The sequence below is a fragment of the Anolis sagrei genome, chromosome Y, assembly GCF_037176765.1.
Source record: "Anolis sagrei isolate rAnoSag1 chromosome Y, rAnoSag1.mat, whole genome shotgun sequence".
Taxonomy (NCBI): Eukaryota; Metazoa; Chordata; class Lepidosauria; order Squamata; family Dactyloidae; genus Anolis; species Anolis sagrei.
In genome coordinates, this window is record NC_090035.1 from 35,935,923 (window position 1) to 35,951,066 (window position 15,144).

Consider the following 15,144-nt stretch of genomic DNA (forward strand, 5'->3'; position numbering starts at 1 on the left):
AACTGCCTTTCTTGTAGCTATTACGTCAGCCAGGCGTTCTAGTGAATTATGTGCCTTACGGGTGGATCCTCCCTATCTCAAATTTCATAGAGATAGAGCAGTTTTGCTAACTGATATCGCTTTCCTGCCTAAGATTTCTACTCGATTCCATATGTCTCAGGAATTGGTGTTACCAGGTTTTTTCCAGAATCCATCTACTCCTATGGAGCCCTCTCTGCATTTACTGGATGTTCACAGAGCGCTTGTCTTTTATGTGGAAAGGACGGCACCCATTAGAAAGATGCCTAGATTGTTTGTAAAATATCATAAGGATTCCTTAGGTCTCCCTTTGTCCTCGCAGAGGTTCTCCTCTTGGATAGTTTCTGTTATACGTTTATGTTATCGCCTGGCAGGTAAGGACTTACCATTACAGGTTAAGGGCCATTCCGCGAGAGCTGTGGCAACATTGACGGCTTTCTTGAAGGGAGTGCCTCTGGATGTCGTCTGCCGGGCGGCTATTTGGTCATCTCCATTGACGTTCGTGTCCCACTATAAGGTGGATACAGTTTCCGAGAAGGATACGGAGTTTGGTAGAGCGGTGATTTCTTCGGCAGTGGCATGATTCCCGCCAGCCGAGGTTAGTAGCTCACTAATGACCAAATGTACGATTCACAGTGACTACGACAGGAAATTATAAGTTGCTTACCTGTAACTAGTTTCCTGAGTAGTCACCTGTGAATTCGTACATACCCGCCCGTCCTCCCCTCGAGTATCATGCCACACCTTCCAGCTGCTTTGCGGCGGAAGAGAACTGTCGGCTAGCCCCGCCCATGGGCTATATATACTTGGGGAAGATGGGCGGACCTAGCTGAGGGCTAAAATGTTCCTTTTTACTTTCTAGAAGGTTCCGTAAGTTGTACTGCGAAGGCGCAGAGATACCAAATGTACGAATTCACAGGTGACTACTCAGGAAATGACAGTTACAGGTAAGCAACTTATAATTATTATGGTCCATAGATCCATCCATGAACAAACAATTGCTAATAAGATGAAATGTAACAAACCTAACATGTAAAAATGTTTCACCATGTTGAAATTGTCTTCCTGGAAATCTTTTGAAAGGTGACTAGCAAAGGATCTATTCAGTCATTGTGTGTAATGGTCAGTATTCAGGTTTCATTGAGTTTTTTTATCTAAACAATCATTTTCTTTAGGAACACAAGGCAAGCATGTATCTGAATCTGTATTTGGTCAGTAGATATGATAAAATTAAGTTAAACTGATCAACTAAAATTTGAGTTGATCAATTAAAATATACAGATATCGTATACCCTTTTAATAAATGAATTAGCCCTGTGAAGCCATCCTGCTGTACTTACTAGATAGTCAAATGCCTGTAGTACCATAAATTACTGAATTATTATAGCAGTAGTCTGTTGTGATATCTGTTGAACTACCAGGGGTCATGTACTGTATGCTTTTTGGATATTCAAGACTTTTATTTTTTAGAGCAATCTGATCAGTTGGAACACTCGCAGCATATTTGTATATGCTAGTTGACAGCAGCTCTCCAAAATCTCAAAATCTTCCACTCCTGCTACTTGAGATCTTTTTTTTATCTAGAAATGCCAGGAATTTTCCACTTGAATAGCGAATGCTTAGTCACTAGGCTTATAGGCACTTCTCTGGGAAATTTTAAAAAATGACTTTTCCAGTGTAAAGTCAAGGCATTTGCACAAAGCATCCAGGCTTGTATGTTCTACATACATCAGCACCATGCAACTAGTGTAGGAAGGTTGAGATATAAATGTCTCAGAATGCACTTCAACACAGCATCATTACAAACAGTCAGATACTTATTGTCCTGGATTTAAGGATTTACTGTCCCACCAATCCAAAGGTGTATCTTGGACCTAGTATATTGGCTCAAGAATGTTGGGTTGGTGTTGCTGGTCCATATATCTGGACCACACCTTAACATTGTATAATCCAAAAAAGAAACAAAAAATGGAACGAGTAGAGCCTGATAACTAACAAGGTAAGTTATTTTGCCTGTAAAGTATCTCTAAATTGTTCACCTTGGACTTTGTGAGGGGCAGTACATAGCTTGGGTTCTGCTTTTGGCTTCCACTGAGATTCTCTGTGTTTCTTTAAATTTAATAATATGCATTTCTAATTAATACTGACATCTTATCTCTGTAGGTGAAACAAATAGAAAGGCGAGATTCTGTTTTAACTTCAAAAAATCAGATTGAGAGACTTACTAGGCCTGGGTCATCTTATTTCAATCTGAATCCATTTGAGGTAAGTCCAAGTAGAAGTCCTACCACTGCATTTATCTTATATCTTCTGGTTATTGCTTTGTGATTTAAAATACATTTGCACAATGCTCTTCTTGTCCATCCAAGATCACCCTATGTAGCAATGTATTGACAATGTTACAGACAGATAGGAATTCCATTTTCAAAGCTTTTTCTTCTGTTTTCAATACTAGCATTGGCTAGTTACATGGAGTTATTAATGTAAATCTTGGTCAGTGTTACCATTGACTAAATAAATTAGCAAAAGACATCTTGCTTACAACCTTCCCCCAGAAGGTTTATTTGTGTTTCCGCAAACCTATGAGTTTTTTCCCTGTTCCTGCAGATTTGCTCTTCTTAAGCAATAGTGATGGATAGAAATTTTAGTTATATTGTTACATCCACATTGGGGGTATTGGCCCACTATGAATTTTGACAGTTGTTCCTTGAGCACAAAGAATGGAATTTTACATCCAGTTTATTGAGTAGAGATGTAGGCCTCAAAACAAGTGTGAGTTTTTGATAGTGATTTACTATCACACCACCACTAGTGGTTTTATAAGTATTGCTGGAAACGGCTATACTCAGAATCCTGTTAAGGCACACTGTTGGCATGAAAATACTTATATAAATAGATTTACTTTCTTATAGGCTATCTAAGTATGATTCTTTGCAACTACTCTAATATTCCCCTTACTTTTGACTTAGAGCTAGTTTACTATTGTGCAACTGCCGAGCTGAAGGCCTTGGCACCAGCTGTAGTTAGCTGCATAGTCGAAGGAGCACCATGTAGGGGGTGCTTTGAATGCAATTTTCCTGCTTCTTAGCAAGGGGTTGGACTTGATGACCCACGATGTCTCTTCCTACTCTATGATTCTATGTTAAAATTGTATGGGTTTTGGATATAGAGGTGTCCTGAAATGGTGTTGCTTATAATTATATTGTTGTGGACCCTGCAGGTGTTGCAGTTGGATCCTGAGGTTACAGATGAAGAGATAAAGAAAAGATTCCGTCAGGTATGTATCTGTAGTGTTGTTGATTTACTAACATAATGAGTGCTACAAGATGCCATTGTAATTATTATCGTAAGAGAAAACAAGGCACTGTAAGGCTATGACTTGTTCCGGCATGAATGTCAAATAAGCTGTGAGAGGTAGTTCAATCTGAGTATTTCTTAAAGAACCTATTGTTTTCTTTTCCCTTAATATATAATTAACAATGACACATATCTACAGTATAACAATGAATTTCAGCTATGTTTGGTTTTTTATTAAGTTTGTTGAGTAGTTGTTGATAGTTTCTATCTTCATAGTTGTGTGTCTGGCTAAAGTATTCAGGCTGTACTTACTAGTGCCCGGGGTGCTGTAATGACTCAAGAACATGAGTTAAAAGTCCCTAGTTCAAATATCTTTTCTGCGTTGGAACACAAATTATTCTTAACTGCAAATCTCTGTCCTCAGTATGAAGATGATACACATGTCTTGATAGTCAAATGATTTATGTGAAAAATTTAAGCAGCCTTAGACTCCATATCAGGAGAAAGGCAGAGTATAAATCCAATAAATAAATTAACTAATATGTGAAAATTGTTTTACATCCAGAAAAGTAGAGTTTCCCCTGGGGCCCCTTCCACACATCCCACATTTTCTGCTTTGAACTGGAATATATGGCAGTGTGGACTCAGATAACCCAGTTCAAAGCTGATATTGTGGGATTTTCAGCCTTGATATTCTAGGTTGTGTGGCTGTGTAGAAGGGCCTTGGGTTACATCCCTTAGGACTCTTCCACACTGCCATATAGTCAAATTATCAAGACAAATAATCTGGATTTTATATGGCAGTGTAGAAGGAACCTTAGTTCCCATTCCCACCTCAGGACCCTTCTATACTACCATATAAAATCCACATTATTTAGTTCAAAGGAGATAATGTGCGTTATCTGCTTTGATAATCTGGATTATATAGCAATGTAGAAGGGGCCATAGGTTTCATGGTCTTTGAGCTGCCCTGGACACAAATATGCAGGTTCTCTTTTACTGTTATAGATCACGTTTTTGCTGGACATATCCAGATGTCTTTCATTTGAGGGATCAGATGTTTGGTTTCAGTCTTTTGAATATTGAAAAGCTGGGTTGCAGGATATTGCATGGTGGTCCAGACTTGAGCAGCATGGGGGTTGTTCACAGTTTCAGTAAATATCATAGAAGTGCAAGATGCTGTGTTCCTCTAGGAAATGTGTTTGTTCTGAGGAAAGACATGTAAGAAGTCCATACTATATGTCCACAGAGCTCTCCCTTAAGAGAGTACAAGTTGGTTATCCGAGGCAAAGAAGGCCTGGAAATCCAGTTTTCTATAGAGACAGAATAATTAAATGTGAAAGTGTGGTGTGATTTTATTAATACATTATGTTGAAAAGAAGATGTACACATGAGAAAACAGCATATTTTTGTCTAAAGTGGTACTCGTTATATTTTACAGTTATCCATATTGGTGCATCCTGACAAAAACCAAGATGATCCTGAAAGAGCCCAAAAGGCATTTGAAGGTATCTTCCTCATTTTCCCACGTTCAGAATCCCAGATTCTACTGCTATACACCTTTTTTTATCTTTGATTTGAAAAGATATGCATATTGTTACTCTGTTGTTTCTCTAAAAGTGAATCTGGTTTTGTGTTTTCTGGTGATTTAAACAGTGTAGTCTTGAAGCTATGTGTACATGCTGATATTAATGTTTGGTTTGTCAGCTGTCGACAAAGCATACAAGTTGTTGCTGGACCAGGAACAAAAGAAGAGGGCCTTAGATGTGATACAGGCTGGAAAGGAATATGTGGAGCATATTGTAAGTATCATGTTTGTGACGGCCATAGTCTGATCTGAGTGGAGAACCAGTTATTCTATGTGCTGAGAGTTTCAGTATTTGCTTTATAAAAACTCGTGTTATTACACAGCATTTCAACGTTTTATTCAACTGTAAGTTTAGTAAAGTTTTATTGTGACAGTAAATAAAGTTTCATCTTAAATGATAAGAGAGATGCATTAAATGTAAAAGTTGGTGTCTGTTTGAAATTTGGTGAATACAAATTATTGTGCAGTTTAGATATGTTATACGTTTTTCCTTTGTACCTGTCAACACTATAGTTATTAAATTAATTCAAAAATTCAGGTCCATTTAGAACAGTGGTGTCAAACTTGTGGCCCTCCACATGTTTGGTCCTCCAACTCTCATAAGCTTTAGCCAGCTTGTCCAATGGCCAGGAATTCTGGGAGCTGAAGTCCAAATCACCTGGAGGATCACAAGTTTGACACCATTGATTTAGAAGCTTTCTCCTTAAAACTCAATGGGAAAAATGACTTCTTTATTCTGATTTCTTCCATGGGTCATCTTAGACAAAAACTTGATAAGAATTGTTTGTTTCAATGCTTTTTATGTCTGCTACTTAGGGTTGGCTAGACTATATTCTCTTTATGCTTCTTTTTTCTTCCAGAAGAAAAGTGACTGGTCTAGTGCCATTCAAAGTAATGGTCTGTGAACCATTGTCGGTCCCTGAAGAATTGCTTAGAAAGAAACAGTTATATACATTAATAATAATAATAATAATAATAATAATAATAATGACAACAACAACTTTATATAAATAAAAATGTAATATTCGTTTGTGCTACCATCAGAACTCAAAAACCATTCATTAATGAATAGGTGAATTCATTGAAATTATGCGTGATGAAATTTCTTTGCTTTAAATAGTGTAATTAATCCCCAGCTACATGCTTGTCCTTGTATCATTATATTACAAATATTTTGTAAACAGCTCTGAATGCCTTTGGCGCTAAAGAGCAGGTTAAACATTCTTTTAAAAAAGAAAAAAATGATATGCACATGAAGGCAGGTAGATTTGTAAAATGATTCTATATTTGAGCATTCAAAAGTTCCATTGAGTTCAAAGAGATTTATTCTAAGGTAAGAGCATGTCATATTGCAGCCCTAGTACTGTAACATCCAGAATAAGAATAAATCTCCCATTCTCTCTGAGGTAGGGGTCATATGGTCATAGCCAATTTTGATAATGCTGGAAATTGTGGTCCAGCATCAGGATGATCACATAATCCCCAACTTGATACATGTATTGAAACAAGTCCAAACATTAATACAAGTCCAAAACCTCACAACCTCTGAGGATGTCTGCCATAGATATGCGTAAAATGTCAGGAGACAATGCTTCTGGAACATAGCCATACAGCCTGGAAAACTCACAGCAACCCAACATTAATATTGATTGTGCCTTTTAATATTTCATATGTTTTAGTTTTTTAAATTATTAAACAAATTTTATTCAGTACTCATTATGCCAGAGTCTATGTTGACAGATCCAATGGCTATGAGAATCTGAGCAGTCCTGCAAGTTCTTACATTTTGTAAGATTGCTGTTTCTTACCTGTGATACCTTTTTAGGCAAAAGAGAAAAAGAAACAATTAAAGAAAGAAGGCAAGCCAACCAACATAGAAGAGGATGACTCAGAAGTAGTAAGTTGATCTACCAGAGCATGACTTCGTTTGCAGGGCTGGGGTATACTAGGGGAGGAATATGCAACATTTCTTTGTGCTTGAGGATCAGTTCATATTTTAGGATTTCTCAGGATTGGGGGGAACCTTCCCCATCCCTGTGTCTCCTGTTTCTGTTGCTAGGGATCAGAAATCATGAGAAATATCAACAGAGGCACCATCCTTTGAGGGCTAAACATTTGGCTGTTTTGCTAGCCATTTGCAGACTTTTGCTGTTTCCTTTGAAAACTGCCACAAATGGCAGGAGCTAAAAGCAGTTAGAAAAAAGTAGCCTAGAAGGAGGAACCAAGTCCAAAAGAGACTGTTACTTGTTTATTGTCTATTTTATCACTGACTTCCAAGTTTCATGGGACTTCTGGCAAAATACTTCCTTCTCTTTCAGCTGAGAGGCAGCACCAGCTCCCTCAAAAATACCAGGCAGCTGTAGTCTATCATTTACATTTCCTTATGTGCTATGGAGTTATTCTTATGACAAGGTCATTGTGGAGCATTTTAATTAAACCCACACTTGGTCCCAATAAAGGCCAGCTGCGACCAGGTCATGCTCTTCAGTATAGCTGCCTGCTTATATTCAGCCACCTGGTGCACCAATAAACACTAGTTGAGATTTTAATTGGTGCCAGTCCCCTCCCAACATAAATCTCAGCAGCAGTTGCCTTTTCTTGTATTTTGTATGCTATTCCAGGTCTGTTTTGTTGTATTTTATATACATCATAAGCTATCTAGAGAATTTCCTTGAGCAAGCATAGGATATTCATATTCCCGAGATAGAAATATATTTGTATGGTATTCATTCCATGTCCTGTGTAGGTTTTTAATGTGTGTCCTAATATTTGTAGTTCATGATCTTGTTATATATTTGAAAGAAAAGGGGACTTTCTGTAACTGGAAATAGGATGAATCTATTGTTCAAAATGGCTACACCAGGGGTCCTCAAACTAAGGCCTGGGGGCCGGATACAGCCCTCCAAGGTAATTTACCTGGCCCTTGCTCAGGGTTAAGCTAAGTCTGAAACGACTTGAAAGCACACAACAACAACAACAACAACAACAACAACCCTATATCATCAGCCAAAATCAGGTCCAGACTTCCCATTGAAATGCTACTAAGTTTATATTTGTTAAAATTGTTCATTTTAATTGCTGTATTGTTTTAAAGTGTTTTTTACACTACAAATAAGATATGTGCAGTGTGCATAGGAGTGTGCAGTGTGCATTCGTTTTTTTTTTTCAAATTATAATCCAGCCCTCCAACAGTTTGAGAGACTGTGACTTGGCCCTCTGTTTAAAAAGTTTGAGGACCCCTGGGCTACATAGTTGAAAAGGCCAAAATGAAGCTTAAGGAAAACTTTGAAGATAATCCTGATTAAAAGCATTGAAATTAAAACTGGGATGCTGCCAAAGCAATTATGAGTGGTTTCTTTATGCAACAAAGTTCAGAACTGAAAATGACGATGATGAAGATGATGATATTGATATTTATTTGTATCTTGCTTTCCTCTCTGGATCAAGATTGAAACCAGCTTACAACCCTAAAAACTAATATTTCAACCTACAAAATATAAATATTAAATAGAATTAGACATGCAGCTTTTCAAGGAAATCAGAAGGAAAATATGAAGATGCTTCACTTATATATCTTTTAGGTAGAAATAGGACCGTATATTAGATAGGAATGAGAAGATGAGTATTCTTCCATAGAGATGTTTCTGAGCTGGAGGGTGGGAAGTCCTTTTTGAATTCTGATTCTCTAATGTTTTATGTGTAACAGTGATTTTAATGTTTATATTAATATGTTTTTAACTCTTCATTTTAATGTCTGAATGTTGTTATGTTTTATGATTTATTTGATAGTTATAAGTTATTGTTGTTTTATGTTAGGTTTTCATATGTTCGTGAGGCATTAAACTTTTCCTGTGAATATGTTGGAAACTGCTTTGAGTCCCCTCCTGGGTTGAGAAAAGCAGTATATACATACATACATACATACACACACACACATTTGGAAATGATCCAAAATCCAGAGTAGTCTATATGGATGGCTGAGAGAGTGACACTCATGCTTTTATTCATATATACAACCAATCCCTGAGTTACAAACATCTGACTTACAAATGACTCATAGTTACAAACAGGGGTGAAACAACAGGAAGTGAGAGAAATCTACCTCTCAGAAGGGAAATTCACTCCTGAAAGAGGTATCATAGGGTAAAGGTATCTCCACTAAAGCTTTATCACCAGTCCTTGTTTCCACAACAAGTCAATTTTTTTAGGATCCAGTTGTCACAGGGGCAGAAAGTGAAGTGAAATTTTCTGAACAGGGACATAGACAGCAAAACAAACAGCACAGGGTGTTAACTCTTCCCTATGCTCTCCAAAGCTGGAATATATATACTGTATAAGTGGAGTTACACTTTAAAAAGTGTACCTGTTCCAGGTTACATACAAATTCAACTTAAGAAGAAACCTATACAACTTACCTTCTTCGTAATTTGGGGACTGCCTGTATATATATTCACACTTCTCTCATATATATAAGTGCAATAATACATTTATAAGTATAGCTGTCACTATCTCAGCAATCCATATTCTGAATTTTGGATCATTTTGGATTTCCACATAAGAGATACTTGACCTGTAATTTGTAAGAATATTGGTATGAATATTTTAAAGATGGTTTAGGGATGGGCTGCTTGTATCTTGGGATCATAGCAAGCATTCTGTTTCACGTTCTACACTTTGAAATTTTAATATCTCATTATCGTTATGTTGTGTGTTATGTGCTCTGTAAAGGATTAGCAGAGTCTGAAGCATTTGATTTGTTCAGGCTAAGAAGTTGATACTTTAATTGGGCCTTAAGATGCTATTAAACCTTTCTATTCCTTACAGTTTAAACAAGCTGTATACAAACAAACTATGAAGCTCTTTGCAGAACTTGAAATTAAAAGAAAAGAGAGAGAAGCAAAAGAAATGCATGAAAGGTTGGAATTTTTGTCCCTTGTTTTCATATGGATAGTGTAATTTGTCCTCTGTATCCATGGGTTCTGTATGAACCGATTCATCCAAGCACAGCTCAAAAATAATGGGGGGGGACCTCCAAATCTGATTTTGATTGTGCTGTGTTCGATGCATGATACTCCTGGTCAGACACACCTTGGTGTAGCCTGTAAGACAACACTCATCAGAGTTTTGTTGTTTTGTTTTTTTTGGGGGGTTTTTTTTTTTTTGCCATTTCTAATAAGGCATAACATTTCACTCCAGGATTGTATATAATGGAACTTGAGTATCCATGGATTTTGGTATCCACAGGAATGGTCCTGAAACCAAACCCCAGCAGATATCTAGTGCCCTCTGTACTCAGTAGTCTTCTACTGAGCCTCCTCCCCGCCCCGCCAAAATTTTTTTTCTAGTAAACCCAAAAAAAGAAATGAAACAGGGTGACAGCTCTGTTTCATTTCTTGCAGTAAAAACAAGAAATTATTTTAACCATAAAAAGTTTAACAAGCTTTACTGTGGTATAGTATGATTTTGAGATATAAAATCTAAGTCATCTGATTAATGACATCTTTATGCATAAACATACACACCTTAGTCGATAGTATATCTTTTTACTGTGGAATAGAAAACAGTGAAGCCAAATTACAGGAAGACACTATTTGTAGTGTGTTTATAAGTGCCTGCAACAACAATAATGGGTGATAGCAGAGCTAAGAGGCTTGTGCTATGTTAATTGTGAAGACTTAAAGCCAAGTATTAGTCTCAGCTAGAGCAAACACATTGAAACAGTATATGAATAATAATTCAATATTTATGTGAAATCCTTTGATTCAGTGGCTCTAATGAAGTTGGGACTAGCAGTTGGATGTAGGCTAAAGACTGTAATCTGTGTTGTCATTGGTGAGTGTGATTATGTTGATTTATTTATTTCATGTCAAAAGCATTGCATAAATAGGTATAAAACTGATAAAATAGAGGGAGCACATGCAACTAAATCTGTAGCTTTAAACAGTTCTTCCTCTGTGCAAATGGCAGGACATTGTAGGCAAGCATACAGATGTGAAGTTGTTTGTTCTGTTCCACAGTCGCACAAAGTGGAGGATTCTTTTAGGTAGTGCCATTTTGCCAGGTTGTCTTTTGATCTTCCCACTCCACTTCTGAGTCTGTTCAGGGACTTAAGTATCCCGTTCTTGGAGGAAGACCTTCATAGGGGGCCATCCAGTTGGAATTTCCTGGTTTAGCTGCTCAGAGGGCTTGATCTTGCTGTTGCTGGGGGAATGTTAAGAGGAGTGGTGGTTCTCATGAAGCTTTTCCTTGATTGGAGGCTGATAGCTATGAAGTGGATGTCTTTCACAGTGTTCAACCTTATTTCTCTCACAGTTGGCAGCAACTTCCCGTTGCACATCGAGGCGGTAGGCAATGCCAGCTAGTTTTTAGAGTCTATCAACAAGTGTAGGTTTAAGACATCCTGTGATTATTCTACATGTTTTGTTCAGTGCTATATTCACCTGCTTTGCATGGGCATACTTGTGCCAGGCAGGGCAGGCATACTCGGCAGTTGAGTAAGACAAGTCCAGGGCTGATGTCCTTATTAGTTTTGGGTCTGCACCCCATGCACTGCCAGTAAGTTTCCGCAGGATGTTACTGTGTGCAGCTACTTTGTGCTTGTTTTCATGCAGTGTTTCCTATGTTAATGTTGGATCTAAGGTAACACCAAGATATTTAGGATGGTAACAGTGTTTAAGCTCTTCCTATGTTACTTTCAATTTCCTGTTGGCTTCACGGTTATGTAAGTGGAAAGCCCACACTTGAGTTTTGGCAGGGTCTTGGCTTTACAACATTTGAATTATGTTGATCCAAGTTAACAGTTGCATGACATTGTCAAAAAGACTACTTGTCTTTCATTTCATAGCCATTTGGCCTCACTTTTCACTATATTTTTTACTCTATCTAAGGTCGTGCAATAAACTTCTGTTTTAAAATTGCCATGTCTGTATGGTATATATTACATTAAAAATATATGCATGCCTTGTGAAGCTCACTATACTTACAACTGAATTGAATGTACACTTTGACTTGCACATTCAGAGTGCAGAATTAGCACTTTTCACCTTACATTTTAGATACAGAGAAAAAAATATACGCACATACTAAATAAATTACCACATTGCATTGTAATATGTTTGTTATATTGGAAAAAGAAATAAAATTATGGAGAAATGTAGTTCTTGTATAAAATACCAGAGTTCAGTTTGTATTCAACCCAGCGTTTCCAGGTTGGGACACCAGAGGGCAGTCTTGGTCTAACCTGTAATTACTGCCTACCTTTAAACCCAGAATTGCTCCTGTAACCTCCAGGAAGCCTTTGAATGCTCCATTTTATAATGAGTTCAGGAGCATATTTATTCAAACAAATTGGAGTTAGGCTAAAATTCACTTTGTTTTCTATAGCATTAGCAAATGGGTTCCCTAGTCCAGCATTGGGAATCTGCAAAGGGATCTGAGACTGATACTGGACCCACAGACTCGGTTAAGCATCACAAAACCACCTTATTCAATTGCCAGGTATTCTGGGAGCTAAAGTCCAAAACACCTGGAGGACATGAGTTGAAGAGGCCTGCTTTATAGGATAATTCATTTAATTCTACCCATCTCACGCACTCACTCAGTCTAGTTTCTATAAGGATAGAAGATGCTAACTTTTCCTTTCTGGCTTCTGCTATAGGAAGCGTCAGAGAGAAGAAGAAATAGAAGCCCAAGAGAAAGCGAAACGTGAACGAGAGTGGCAAAAGAATTTTGAGGTAACTGTTCCTCAAAGGTAACTGTTCCTGTACAGTTTGGGGTGCTTTGTTAGTGCTGATCTTAATGCACATTTACATTCTAGTCCCATTAAGTACAGTAGAGCTTGCATTAATAAACATGCATGAGATTGTGCAAATCATACAGCACAATATGGGGTTCTTTTTTGCCTAAAAGCAGCAGAATAGTTGAACTTCAGTTTTCTGGGATCTACATTGGTTTTACTACAACAGTAAGATTAACCACTTCAAGTGCAAATCAGTAGCTAGTGGATAAGGAGCTAAATACCAAATGTTTATTAAAGGGTATGGAGGCAGTTATTGGCGGCAGATAATAAATGGGATGGGTGTATGGATCTGTAGCTTTTTGGTGAAAAAATTACCTCGTGAACAAAGTAAGAAGACTTTATTTAAAAGCATACATTGGGGTACGAAACAAAATTCCAACTAACAGTTTATTTCCCTCACTCTTCCCTCACCCTGGCCCCTCCCCTTCATTGCTCCCATTTCCATGGCAACCCTCTCCCTTGTTTCAAATATGCACAGGCCAGTGTAAGGCATGGTCTAATTTCCTGGCTTCACACAAAACCAGGAAATAAAGTCATGACAATGGAATATGCAAAGATATGTCCTAAATTACTATATATCACTTTAAAAATTAATATTTATTTATTTATTTAGAACTTTTATATACCAGTCTTCTCAACCTCCGAAGAGGGACTCAGGCACAACACAAGATTCATAAACAATAGTTTATTAACATATAATGAGATATAACTAGGCAATGAAAGTTGCAGCCTTTTAGCTGGGTTTAACATTTTCCTTCTTATTTTCCTCATATCTAGGAGAGTCGAGATGGACGTGTGGATAGCTGGAGGAACTTCCAAGCACACACAAAAGGGAAGAAAGAAAAGAAAAACAGGACCTTTTTGAGGCCCCCCAAAGTGAAGATGGAGCAGCGTGAATGAGCCTGGCTCTTCCAGGCTCCAGTGGACACTTTCTTATCACAGGTTTAACCTCTTCTTGCTTTTCCAGTAGGATCTTTGTTTTCAGTATGATTCAATTTTGGTTGAAGCATTTTCCGTCCCCTACCTATTTGCCTGAGGCTCGCAGTGTGTTGCCCACACACTGCTCTTAGAACCTTCTTCACTAATTTAGGAAGATGCTGCCATCTTATAATGCTTGTAATTTAATGTTCTTTACTCCAAAGATGTTGCTGTTCAAATTGCCATCAAGTCTCTAAAATTATAGAAATTATCAGTTCTAAGGCAGATATTCAGAAGATTGCCCAGTGACTCCTACTCTTCTAGGTCAGTTGCTCTGCTCCTCTGCACCCGTTTCCACTTGTCAGTCATGGGAATTGCAGCCTGGGATAGGCATGCCTCCTTGGATTTCACGGAAGTTCATAAATTGGCTGCGTGGACCTGAAAATATTTCTTGGCTCTTATACCTGGTGGTAACTCCTGGATTCCATGATCGCATATGAGTGACTGGCCTACTGAAAACCTCTCTGTAAATAATTTTAAACATACTTGCCTTGGATAGTCTTAGTGGCAATGTTGCGTATGTAAAATAAATTTTTGCCCAATACCTTGTGCAGGTATTCTCATTTATTCCACCAGTGAAAATTTGCATGCTTGCAGTCATTTCTGTTCTACATATGGGTCTGTTCTACGTATAGATCTTTTACTAGTAGATTTCCAAACTTATGTACCGTAATATTTATTTATTTACTATATTTCTATACTGCTTTTCCCACCCCTGAAGGGACTCGAAGCAGTTTCCAACATAATAATAGCAAAAATTCAATGTCAAACATACACGTGAAAACCAGAACATAAAATCTAAATCAGCGTTCCTCAACCAGGGGGCCGCGAGGAGGGTGTCAGAGAGGTCACCAAAGACCTTCAGAAAACACAACCTTTTCTGTTCGCCATGGGGATTCTGTATGGGAAGTTTGTCCCAATTCTATCATTGGTGAGGTTCAAAATGATCTTTGATTGTAGTTGAACTATAAATCCCAGCAACTACAACTCCCAAATATCAAGGTCTATTTTCCCCAAAGTCCACCAGTGTTCACATTGGGGCATATTGATTATTCGTGCCAAGTTTGGTCCAGATCCATCATTGTCTGAGTCCACAGTGCTCTCTGGATGTAAGTGAACTACAACTCCAAAACTCAAGGTCAGGGAGGCAGGACCAAGAGCAAGTTCTTAATCTCCAAGATGGTTCATAGGGGGAGATCCATTGAGACAGGTAAGCTGCATATATGCCGCATATACATCTTATACACATAGCTCGAAGGAAGTTTTATATATAGTAATAGCGCCATGCATGAAACAAGCTTTGTGTACATCAAATTGTCATAAAGCAAAAGTGTCACAATGTGAGACACTACGATTTTGGAATATTTTGGATTTCTAAATTCTGAAATAACAGATGTTTAACCTGTAAAGTGTCACAATAACCCTGCCTTCAGGAAAAGCCACTATGTTTAGCTTAACATCTTTA

General features: G+C 37.8%; 1 protein-coding gene across 1 annotated transcript in view; it reads left to right on the forward strand.

The window, feature by feature from the left end:
* Window positions 1–14,223, forward strand: part of LOC137095356 (dnaJ homolog subfamily C member 8) — a 29,953-nt gene extending 15,730 nt beyond the window's left edge. The window contains exons 2-9 of the mRNA XM_067461935.1: window positions 2,182–2,283; window positions 3,239–3,295; window positions 4,757–4,823; window positions 5,023–5,117; window positions 6,729–6,800; window positions 9,728–9,819; window positions 12,561–12,636; window positions 13,479–14,223. Coding sequence (XP_067318036.1) covers window positions 2,182–2,283; window positions 3,239–3,295; window positions 4,757–4,823; window positions 5,023–5,117; window positions 6,729–6,800; window positions 9,728–9,819; window positions 12,561–12,636; window positions 13,479–13,601 — 684 coding nt within the window. The 3' untranslated portion in view covers window positions 13,602–14,223. The remainder of the gene's footprint in view (window positions 1–2,181; window positions 2,284–3,238; window positions 3,296–4,756; window positions 4,824–5,022; window positions 5,118–6,728; window positions 6,801–9,727; window positions 9,820–12,560; window positions 12,637–13,478) is intronic.
* Window positions 14,224–15,144: the final 921 nt, after the last annotated feature.